General features: G+C 36.5%; 1 protein-coding gene across 3 annotated transcripts in view; it reads left to right on the top strand.

Moving 5' to 3' along the window:
- The window catches only part of ophn1 (oligophrenin 1), a 45,262-nt gene that overhangs the window by 9,167 nt on the left and 23,896 nt on the right, over positions 1-12,199 (top strand). For all 3 annotated transcript variants that reach the window (XM_081366724.1, XM_081366725.1, XM_081366726.1), the window contains exons 2-13: positions 3,360-3,455; positions 3,677-3,738; positions 5,181-5,252; positions 5,885-5,986; positions 6,076-6,186; positions 7,022-7,126; positions 8,904-9,036; positions 9,901-10,001; positions 10,084-10,175; positions 10,449-10,527; positions 10,620-10,653; positions 11,573-11,635. In XM_081366724.1, coding sequence (XP_081222850.1) covers positions 3,360-3,455; positions 3,677-3,738; positions 5,181-5,252; positions 5,885-5,986; positions 6,076-6,186; positions 7,022-7,126; positions 8,904-9,036; positions 9,901-10,001; positions 10,084-10,175; positions 10,449-10,527; positions 10,620-10,653; positions 11,573-11,635 — 1,050 coding nt within the window. The remainder of the gene's footprint in view (positions 1-3,359; positions 3,456-3,676; positions 3,739-5,180; positions 5,253-5,884; positions 5,987-6,075; positions 6,187-7,021; positions 7,127-8,903; positions 9,037-9,900; positions 10,002-10,083; positions 10,176-10,448; positions 10,528-10,619; positions 10,654-11,572; positions 11,636-12,199) is intronic.

Below are 12,199 nucleotides of genomic sequence, written 5' to 3'. Positions count from 1 at the left end.
TTCTGAATGGTCCAGTGAGCACTTTTGGGGCCATAATACGGAAGTGGAAAGACAATAATTTCACCATAAATTTGCTTCGACCAGGTGCTCCTCGCAAGATTTCTGATAGAGGAGTGAAAAAAATATTCAGAAGAGTTGTGTGACACCTTGGCAATGAGACCTTTTTGTAGGCCATCATTTGGGACTTAACCAGCTGTTATTAATTTCCACTGACAGGGGGCTGGATTGCTTTTTAATTACTGTAAGTTTTCAGCAGTTGTCTTGGCTTGGCTTTCAATGCTGTTTGCGCCTCCCTTTTTTCATGTGTTCAATACTTTTTCCCTGTGTCATTTCACATTATTACACATAACTTAATTTCTGAACTTATTTTTGTTTGTTTCTTTGTATGTATGGCTTACTTGGGTTGTTACCAACATCTGGTGAAAATTTCATGTCAATAGCACCTTTGGAAATATATTTACTGAGAAAAATGATGACGTGTTCAATACTTATTTCCCCCGCTGTATATATATATATACAGTGCTATGCATAAGTTTAGACACCCATGCTAAAGTTAAAAGATGAATAAAAAATCATCTTTTGGAAATTGAACTTAATGCCTTAAAGGGATACTCCACCGTCTTTTCATATTAAACTATGTTATTCCCTTAACTAAGACGAGTTGATACATACCTCTCTCGTCTCAGTGCGTGCACTCAATCGCTCTGGCGCGCGGCGAAACTTTGTTCACTCAGTTCATTCAATATGGGCCAAGCAGAGAAGCTACCAAACACCTCCACGTTTTCCACGAGGTGTTTGGTAGCTTCTCTGCTCGTTCTTCCTTAAAATACAGGGTGCATAAGTTTGGACACCCCTATTTTAATTTCCCATAGAGGCAGGAAGTATTTTTTTTATTTTTATTTTTAGGATACTATGCATCCTGATAAAGTTCCCTTGGCCTTTGGAATTAAAATAGCCCCACATCATCACATAGCCTTCACCATACCTAGAGATTGGCATGGGGGTACTTTCCATAAGATCATCTCTCAATGCAAATCAAACTAGCTATTAGGCTAACTGAAATAAAACCATGCCAATCTCTAGGTATGGTGAAGGCTATGTGATGATGTGGGGCTATTTTAATTCCAAAGTCCAAGGGAACTTTATCAGGATGCATAGTATCCTAAAAATTTTTTTTTAAAAATTCTTAAAAATAAAAATCTGCCTGCCTCTATGGGAATTTAACATAGGGGTGTCCAAACTTATGCACCCTGTATTTTAAGGAAGAACATTTATTTATTTACGATACATTATTCATTCACAAAGAAAATTGGTGTCCTTAAAGGTTGGATTTGTCCTAATTTTTTAAATTAAGGCATTAAGTTCAGTTTCCAAAAGATGATTTTTTTATTCCTCTTTTTAGTCAACTTTAGTATGGGTGTCTAAACTTATGCATAGCACTGTATATTTATACCATGGTCTGGGTGAATACTCGATTCTGATTGGCTGCAGGGTGTCCATTAAAAAGTGATAATGTACACCTAGGAAAGGCGTCCCGTCAATTTGCCTGATGACAGTTCTAAATGATTGCGCTGGCTCAAACTCACTGATCAACTGCTGCGGTCGGGTCGCTGTGGCCACGTTGCTTGGCAACGCCTGTATACGGGAGATATTAAATAGTGCGCTCTACTTAATAAATAAAAACCCTCACGATTTTTACTCTAAAACACATTAAAGTATTATTAATTGATTAAATATTTCTTTCTTTCGTAAGTGACCATGGTATAAGCGGGTTAATGCCCTTCGAGGTGTCCATTGTCAGGTATTAATGGACTTCGGCGGAGGCAAACAAACGACGCTGCGCGTCGGACGGTTTATGCCTCGCCGTCGTCCATTAATACCTGATAATGGACACCTCGTCGGGCATTAACCCTTACATATATACCTGAAATATATAGGATATATCAAAATGAGTTTATTGATATTATAATTTATAGATAATAACAATACAGTTTTTTGGTTACTTGTAAAATGTCTGATCCTGAAGGAGGGACCCATGATCTGGAGAGTTACTGAGATCCCACCAATGCTTTCTTTTCATAGGCCCATGATCAAAATACTTCTAAACCCTAGGTTTGGTTGGGAGAACGTCCCAGCATTTACAGTAATGTAAAAGGCTTTGGATGAATGCATCTGACAGTGGCCTGTCTGGCTGTGTGTGTGTGTTCTGGCACTGAACCTGTGTATAATAATTCCATCTTCACATCTGATTTCACTTAGCAATAAAGCTGCTTTTCTTATTTTTCAGAGGTTCAATAATCATTGGCCTCATATGCTAAGTGGCCAGCAACCAATCAACGTGTTGAAAGTTTGTTTGTGTTTGAATTTCCTGGCCGTGGTTGTCTTTTTGTCGTCAATGAAACTGTGAGAGTTGATATAGAGAGTTAGTTCACCCTAAAATGAAAATTCTTTCAGTAATTACTCACCCTCATGTTGTTCCAACCCCGTAAGACTTTCATTCATCTTCGGAACACAAATTAAGATATTTTTGATTAAATCTGAAAGCTGGATCACTCCTCCATAGGCTATATAAAAAAAAAAGAAAAAGAAATTGTCGCTTGATAAACTTATGGTTGAGCCACTGTAGTCACTTGGACTATTTTAAACATTGTCTTTACTAACTTTTCTGGGCCGGCAAGTTTCAATCACATAGAAGCCTATGGAGGAGTGATCCAGCTCCCAGATTTAATCAAAAATATCTTAATTTGTGTTCCGAAGATAAATGAAAGTCTTACGGGGTTGGAACAACATGAGGGTGAGTAATTTTAATTTTTGGGTGAACTAACCCTTTAAACGCAAACATCCTTCCTTTCAATTTAAAAAGCCAATTGCCTTGTTTATAGAAGCATCGCTCAAGAACATGGATGCACATTAGCTGGAGAACATGATTTGAACTACAAAGCGACATTTAAGATACAATTGTCACCAACATGCCTGTTACTTGAATAGAAAATAACTGCCCATTGGAGCCAATAGCCTTGTGTCCAGTACTCCGACATATACAGTAGCGTGGTTGCGCTTCTGGCGACCCAAATTGAAGTCCTGGCCCGCGTACCTTTCTCTATCCCGTCCCCCTCTCTCTCCCAATTCGTTTACTTTTACTATCTCAAGGCAAAACAGCCACAAATAAATCTTTTAAAAAAAGAAAGAAAGAAAATAGATTCCCTGGGATGTGGACAGACCTAGAGGACTAGCTGTAAAGCTTTTAGCATGTGGGACCCATATGTTGAATCAGGAAATGCTTTCCTATTGATGTTCTTCATAAGTAGCAATTTATTCTATGTGGATTGTTTACTTTATGGTTTTGATGTTGTTTCCAGATTACTCGCTAGCAGTGCAGAAGTTCTCTCAGACCCTTCAGTCGTTCCAGTTTGATTTCATTGGTGACACTCTGACTGATGATGAGATGAACATCGGTGAGTTGACAGCTGGTCTTAACCTGTTTGGAGTTGTGCTCATTAGTGTGTCTATTTATACTGAAATATTCTATTTATGTGATATGTTTATGTCATCTTTATTAAAATTTTCTGATGAAATTGTATATGGAATGAGTGTGTTGTGGCAGTTTTGCATATTTGTGCATGTATTTGTTTTTGACTTTATGTGCTGTTTACATGACCACGTTTTACCTTTACAGCTGAGTCATTTCGTGAGTTTGCTGGTTTGCTGCAGGATGTGGAAGAGGGCCGAATGATGCTGGTTGGTGGAGTGCACTTCACATACCCTTGTAAAACACTGTCAATCATAGTATAAACTCAAATGCAAACATACTGTACCAAAGATCCTCACATATGTCAATAATTAACAATCTGCAAGATTATCCTCCCTGTGCTCAAAGGGCCAGTTCAACTTGTTATTGTTTTTGTGTTATTAGGTTTTTAAACCTGAAAATTCACCCATAGAATTCTTTGAGCTTGTTTATTAATCGTATCTGTTCTAACTGTGGCGTGTATAACAGGAAACTCCAGAATTAGACAATTATTTTTACTTCTCCTTCCTTAAAAGGTGCAGAATTGAGTGAAGTGCACGACAGGACTGCAGATGCATGCAATTAATTATTCCTGCAAGTTCCACATCCTCTATGAGGGAAAGTCTCAAACATTTTTTTCATATATGATATTGTTCAGAATTAATTAACCCATAGAGATGATAAATATATTTTGATATATTGAACAAACTGATTTAAATAAATTATTTATTGTCAATGTTGAAAGCAGTTGTGCTGCTTAATATTTTTGTGGAAACCATGATATATTTTTTCCAGCATTCTTTGATGAATAGAAAGTAAGAAAAAAACAACCCAGCAGTTGTTTGAAATAGAGAACTTTTTTTTAACATTATAAATGTCTTTCCTGTCACTTTTGATTCATTTATTGCATCCTTGCTGAAAAAAGTATATAACTGTAATTTCTTAAAAAAACAAAACATTCACTCCAAACTTTTGAATGGTTATATAGAAAGTAATATTTCTTACATCCAAACGAACATATGATGAACAATGTCACATTGTTTGTGTAACAAGTGGAGTTTCACACAGAGACAGAGACCCGGCTCGTAAATGATGCTGTGTGACACAATGGCTTAGGCAGATTGTCAGAAATATGGGGAAAACAGCTAAATAATTTCATTGCCATAAAAAAATAAAAATAATTATAAATATATATAAATTTTAAGAAATATATTTTATGTAATTGCTAAATATAATGCTAAATCTGGTACATTTTCTAGAATTAACTGTCATTGGCCAGTGTGACAAAACGCAAATTTTGGATTTTGCTCTTCGCTGCCTACTTGGGGAACCTGCTATTGTGTCAGTGTTACAAACCCTTTTTGGTCTAGGGGACATTAAGGGTGCAACATAAAGAAAAGAAAGAATAAAACACTGTGTGTACTGGGAAGCAATCACACCAACAAGTTTAAATAAGGTGAAATATCAATATTTATTATAAGGAATAATGGGAAATAAATTAACCCATGATACGTATTTACATAAATTTACAACTATGGGATACTAGACATTCATCTGTTCCATTGTTTTCAGCTCTTGACCCCTGACCCCCATTTATTGATTAAGACTAGAGACAAGACTTTCTATTATAGATACATAGAAATGTATGTACTCTTTACTTTTTCTCTTGCAGGTCCAGAATGCTTGTGACTTGCTTATCAAACCTTTGGAGAAGTTTAGGAAAGAACAGATTGGAGTCACAAAAGTGAGTTTTTATTATACACATTTACACATTAAGAACACACACCACATGACCACACGTGTGAGCATGCTCATAATTTCCACCTCTACTTCCTTTCTCTGAGCAAAGGGTATGGGCTTTCATGTGCGTGTAATTTATTTTTGAGCACGCACACACACACACACACACACACACACACACACACACACACACACACACACACACACACACACACACACACACACACACACACACACACACACACACACACACACACAATGTGTCAGTAACTGGAGGATCCATGGAAAAACTATTTGTTTTTAGAGAGACTGAGAAAGAGTCAAGGAGACATATGAAAAGTTTCAAAATTCCAAAGACTTTTCACTGGATTAGACTTTTTCCATGTCAGCATGCCTCAGTTAACATTACTGAAGTATCAGTTTCCTTTCAGCAGAGTTTATTGTGGCTACTCAAAGATTATTGGTTGAAATTATAGGTTGTAAGGAACCAGTTACAAGTCTGCAAAAAGTTTTCTAAGGACAATTTCTGTTTTGTTCTTATTAAGTATGGTTATTAGTAAACTCGAGCCTTTCCACTCCAGTTTTCGGCCTCATATTCTCAGTTTCAGGTTGTTTATTTGCATGCGTGTGTTTCAGGAGAGACGAAAGAAGTTCGAGAAGGAGAGTGAGAAGTATTACTCTCAGCTGGACAAACATGTCAACCTGTCCTCAAAGAAAAAAGAGACACAGCTACAGGAGGTATATTTGTAAATACCGAAAATAAAAATAAAAAATAAATAAACACAATAATATAATCTTTATTTTTTTGTGCTTATATGTGTTTATAGGCCGATGAACAGTTGGATAAGGAGCGTCAGACTTTTTACGAGTCGTCTATTGAATATGTCTACCAGATTCAGCAGGTTCAGGACAGGAAGAAGTTTGATGTTGTGGAGCCTGTGCGTGTGAACTTTCTTTTCCTCAAGCACATATACACACTTCTATTTTTAATTATTATTTTAATATCTGTTTTAAAGTAACATATATTTGATTGTGTTTACAAGAAAGCATCTATAGGTGCATAAATGAAGACTTTAAAGGTGCAGTAAGCAATTTCTGAGAATCATTGTTGAACACTGTTGATATTTGAAATCATCCCAAACAAATACACCCCTCCCTTCATTGAGCTGCCCCCAAAATGCACATACGCGCAATGGAAAAGTGGATGTAGCAAAGCAAAGCAAAATAAAGCTTTGCGAAAAAAATTAACACACAGTACACGAATATATACAAGCAAGACTTTATTGTTAGTCGCCAGCAACACACACTCAAAACCAATGTTACACACCTATGGAGCAGAAACAATTCAACCTCTGTGTCCGTTTCCAGGTCTTCCCGCTATCTAACGTCACTCCAGTGCTGAAAATCTTTTCTAATATTAACGCGGGTTCTAAAGCTCTTGCCTGATCATAACCCTTCTTTTTCCAGTGATATTCTAATGAGCTTTTCTCTTTTGTAATGTCTCTCAGCTATCTCTCTTTCTACAGTCTTTCTTCAAATCTCTCTCTTGTTTACTCTCTCTCCTCCCCCATCATGAGTGTATACGCCCCCTACTGCTGATTGGCTACAAGTGCATTGTGGTGCTCGGTCCGATCCAAGTTCAACAGCGTTTCTAAGAAATTGCTTACTGCACCTTTATAACACACCAATTATATTCATACTGATACCATCAATGAATTGACTAGAGCATGTTATGCTAATAGCGGTGTGTCCTTGTGTGTGTGTGATTGGCAGGTTTTAGCGTTTCTGCAGAGCATCCTAACTCTGAATAATCTCACTGTGGAGATGACACAGGACTTCCTTCCATATAAACAGGAGCTTCAGCTCAGTCTACAGAATGTGAGAGCTTTACCGATCAATAATGACTAACCTTTCATCCTGATATGGTTTGTTTTTCACTCTGTATTTGAAATGATTTTTGAGTGGTCGTTTAGCAGATGCTTTTATCCAAAGTGCCTTTCACTAAATGGATTACAATTTTTTGCATTCACAGTGGTGTGAACATACAGGCTTATTAAAATGATGAAGAAAATAAACAGGATTCCACTAATAATTATTCATATGGTTTATACATTAATGTTGATAAATTTGAATTAATAATATTACTATTATTGCAATATTTTAAATGTAAATTTATTTTTATACTATAATTTTTTTTTATCTATATACACTACCATTCAAAAGTTTTGAGTCTGTACATTTATTTATTTTTTTAACAAATGTTCATAAGCCTCTTATGTTAACCCAGTGCAGCATTTATTTGATCAAAAATATTGTGAAATATTGTTACAATTTAAAATAACTTTTTTTCTAATTTAATAGATTTTCAAATGTCATTTATTCATGTCTTACTCCGGTCTTCAGTGTCACATGATCCTTCAGAAATCATAGTAATATGCTAATTTGGTGCTCAAGAAGCATTTCTTATTATTGTCAATGTTGAAAACAGTTGTGCTGCTTAATATTTTTGGATTAATTTACTGAACAACGTTTCAACCCGAAGGTCTTCGTGCCGACCTCCGGGTTGAAACGTTGTTCAATAAATGAATCCTTTGGAAGCAGCAGTGGCAGTGTGACGATTTTTGTTTACACTCGAAAGATCAAAAGAACAGCATTTATTTGAAATAGAGATTTTTTGTAACACTATAAATGTCTTTACTGTCACCTTTGATCAATTAAAGGGTTAGTTCACCCAAAAATGAAAATTTTGTCAGTAATTACTCACCTTCATGTTGTTCCAACCCCGTAAGACTTTCGTTCATCTTCGGAACACAAATTAAGATATTTTTGATGAAATCTGAGTGCTGTCTCACTCCTCCACAGGCTTATGGACACTATAACTTGCTGGCCCAGAAAATGTATTAAAGACATCGTTAATATAGTCCAAGTGACTCCAGTGGCTCAATCTTAAGTTTATAAAGCGACGAGAATACTTTTTGTGCGCAAAAACAAACAAAAATAAGGACTTTAATCAACTTTTCATTTCCTTCTCTCTGGACCTCGAGTCTTTTTACGTAGTGTTTAAGCGTAGCGCGTCTGTGTTGCACGTCACCACGTAGGCTCACTATTGGCCGACTCTGGTCAAGACTCGAGGTCCAGAGAGAAGGAAATGAAAAGTGGAATAAAGTCGTTATTTTTGTTTGTTTTTGCGCACAAAAAGTATTCTCGTCGCTTTATAAACTTAACATTGAGCCACTGGAGTCACTTGGACTATATTAACAATGTCTTTAATACATTTTCTGGGCCAGCAAGTTAAGGTGTCCATAAGCCTGCAGGAGGAGTGATCAGCTCCCAGATTTCATCAAAAATATCTTATTTTGTGTTCCGAAGATGAACAAAAGTCTTACGGGGTTGGAACAACATGAGGGTGAGTAATTACTGACAAAATTTTCATTTTTGGGTGAACTAACCCTTTAAATACATCCTTTCTGAATAAAAGTACTACATATGAACTCCAAACTTTTGAACAGTAGTGTAATTAATATGAATTATAATTAAGATTTTGGAGCAAATTAAATCGACAAATCTGTTTTAATGGCTCCTGGTAATATGTAATGTGACTGTATGTAATATGTACTGTTTGTGTTTTTTTGATCGGCTGCTGGTGTTGTTGTAGACCCGTAACCACTTTGAGAGCACCAGAGAGGAGATGGAAGAGCTAATGAAGAGGATGAAGGGTTCGGCAAAGATCTGTATGAGACCCGGCCAGCAGGCGACTATGGAGGGATACCTCTATGTGCAGGAGAAATGTGAGTTCTGCAGCACGGCATGTGTGGGATGTTGAACACTGTCAGTGTTCATAAATGTGCAGGAAACAGAAAAACACTTGAGCTTTGTAGTTAAGTGGAATATAAGTATTTATATGAATTTGCTAAACATCAACAAAGGCTTATTGGTCTTGTGCATGCAGTTACATTGCATCCCTTCTGTGTTTCTTCTTGGTATCCTTTCACAAATATCGGTCATGAAATGAGGTAAAAAATGGTATGCAATTCAATCACACCATACTTTGAAAACATGCTAAGTTTCCACTGTAATAGCTTTAGCATTATTTTTTACAAATATGGGACAGTCAAAATCAAAATTTTTGTCTGTGGTAATCACCAGCCTGACACATGCAGTCCATTGACCTTCAGTTAAAATATTCCTTTATTGTGAAGAAAGAGCAGCTAGTAATTCATAACACCGCTTTCTCTTTGGTCAAACACAGCATTCTGCACTCAGATATTGTTGTATATTGACTGTTATAATGACGCTAAATTGTATTATTGATTGTTGTTGGCTCTGGTTTTCTTCTAGCTGCGCTAGAGTCATGTCTCTATGGGAGAACTCTGTGATCTTCTTACATTATAAAATAATATAAAATCAAATCAATAATTTTACGACCATTTATTTGGCAAGTAACTTTGATAAGTGGGATAATGTACAGTCGGCCAGTCTTTAGAAAAAGGGTCATGCAAGATCCCTCCATTTCACGTCTGGGTCAGTCCCTGGTGAGGATTTAATTTTGCAATATTGATTGTACATTATCTCTTACAATACTGTGTATACTATCGGATCATATCCAATCAATAATTAAAATGATACATTGCTATTTGTATTTCTGTCTCAAGGGGCTCTTGGCGTAACCTGGATAAAGTATTACTGTAAATACTTCAAGGACAACAAGTTATTCATTATGGTGCCAATGGAACAAAAGACAGGAACGAAACAGGTGCAGAATTAGTACAGATAGGATTCTTACTTTGTGAATTGCCAGCCCTTTTCTCTTACGTTTATCTCTTTGTTTTTCTCAGACCACAGCTCAGCTCACGCTGAAGTCCTGCATACGCCGTAAAACGGACTCCACTGATAAACGCTTTTGCTTTGACATTGAGACAATTGAAAGGTGAGGGTCCTGCCTGTATTATTGACTCATTCTCAGGGCTGTTTTTTCACTTAGGACCAGAGGAGGGTCAGTAAACTGGAAAGCTTATATTTTTTTGTTAAAGCACTTACATAAACTCTTGTGTTAAAACATGTTTACTTCTTGAGCTGTGAAGTTGCGTTCTGCAATATGCAGGCATTTGTTTGATACTGGAGAACATTCACACAAACAACAAGAGGCTTTATTTACTCCGTTGCAGTTTGTCTTAAGTATTTTTGTGTTGTGTTACCATAGGTGCAGCCCTGTCCTGCTCCAGGCAATTTCTGAGGTCAACAGGAAGCAGTGGATAGAGGCCATGGATGGCAAGGAACCTGTGGGTTTAACATTATCTCTCCTCACTCCTCATTAAGAGCCCTCATTGCTGTGTATGATCATGTTTCTGATCCTTCGTGGTTTCTGTTCCAGATATATCATTCTCCCATTCAAAAGCAGGCAGAGAGTAAGTATAACTTCACTTCATCAGGGCTATTGTATATAGTACAGATGCTTGTTATAATCAGAAAACCACTGACATTTATTTTCTGCTTAATTATAATAATTATACCGCCCTAGTCTTCCACATGTCAGAAAATCTGAATGTGCTAAATGTCTCACAGGAATAGCATTTCTTATTTGAGCATTTCTAAAAAAGGGTTGACTGCTCCCTTGGAAAAAAGGTCACAGAGAACACAAATACTGTTCAAAAGTTTAGGGTCAGTAAGATTTTTATGTTCTTCGAAATTAGTACTTTTATTCAGAAAGGGTGCATTAAATTGATCAAAGAAAAGATCAATTTACAATGTTACAAACTTGTTCTCACCAAACCTTTGGACAGTAGTGTAGGTGTGTGATATCTCAAGAATATTTTAGTGATGTTTGTCAGCTACTAGATGTGGCATTCAAAGATTATTAAAATTGAAATCTTTGCTTTTCAACATTTATTTGATGTACCGTGATGAAATCAGATGATAATACCGTAAAACTTTCATATGAACCATAGAACTGAATGACAGTCGTTTTATTTAAATATCTATCTACATGGGACTTCAAAGAGTATTATAGTACATCATGGTAATAGTACCCACAAAATACGGTAATACATTGGTACTGTTTTATTGTATCCTGGCTTTTTGGTCAGTTTTTGAACAAGTATAAAATACATAACAAATTCTAAAAAGAGAAAAGTTGCAGAACACGCGAAATTCTAAAAATAGATGGAGAAAATGCTTCTTATTAGATTCTGATACTTGCACACCTGTGCAACACCATGTATAATTACACCATAAATATTGTCCTGTAGCCACCGAGAAATGCATACAGGGATGATGAACCTTGTTTATTATATGTACTATTACTTCTTTTTTTTTTTTTTTCCTCAGTGGAGCTGAATGACCTCGGCTTCAAGTTCGTCAGAAAATGCATCAACTTTGTGGAAACAAAAGGTGCCTTCACACATTAGAATGACAAGAATATCAGTCGTTTATTTTAGTTTCTGGGAATGATCTCATATTCTTGTAACATGTTTGTCACCTGTTCTCCAGTGACTGACTTTGTTCCTGTTTTTGCACTTCATTGCCACCATAATTAATTCAATTAATCAGAGATGGAAAGACAAGCACAATGTCACTATTATGTATTGGATTCATGTCTCAAATGCAGCCAGCAGAGGGCAGCAGCACACCATTTGTGTTCACATCTGCGTATCCAGCAATTTGAGCCAGCTGGAAATAGAAAACATACGCACTGAAACATGCAGGTTTTACCAATCATATATCATACAAAGTAAAAGAAAAAGTGCGCGGATATAAATTGATATCAGAAGTGTCACTTTTCTCCGACATGGCAAGTCATTTGAAACCTGGCTGTGGCGTTTCCAGGCTAGAGGCTGTTACAGTATAACAGTAAAATCGTGAAGAGGTAGTTCATGCTCATATTACACTGTAAGGTTGACTGCGGGAGCACCGAGCACCAACGGTTCTGTTTGAAGTGCTGCTGATGTATGTGTT

This window comes from Scardinius erythrophthalmus, assembly GCF_964197995.2.
Source record: "Scardinius erythrophthalmus genome assembly, chromosome: 5".
NCBI lineage: Eukaryota > Metazoa > Chordata > Actinopteri > Cypriniformes > Leuciscidae > Scardinius > Scardinius erythrophthalmus.
Note: the sequence above shows the minus strand (reverse complement) of the source record. Positions and strands in the feature narration are given on the sequence as shown.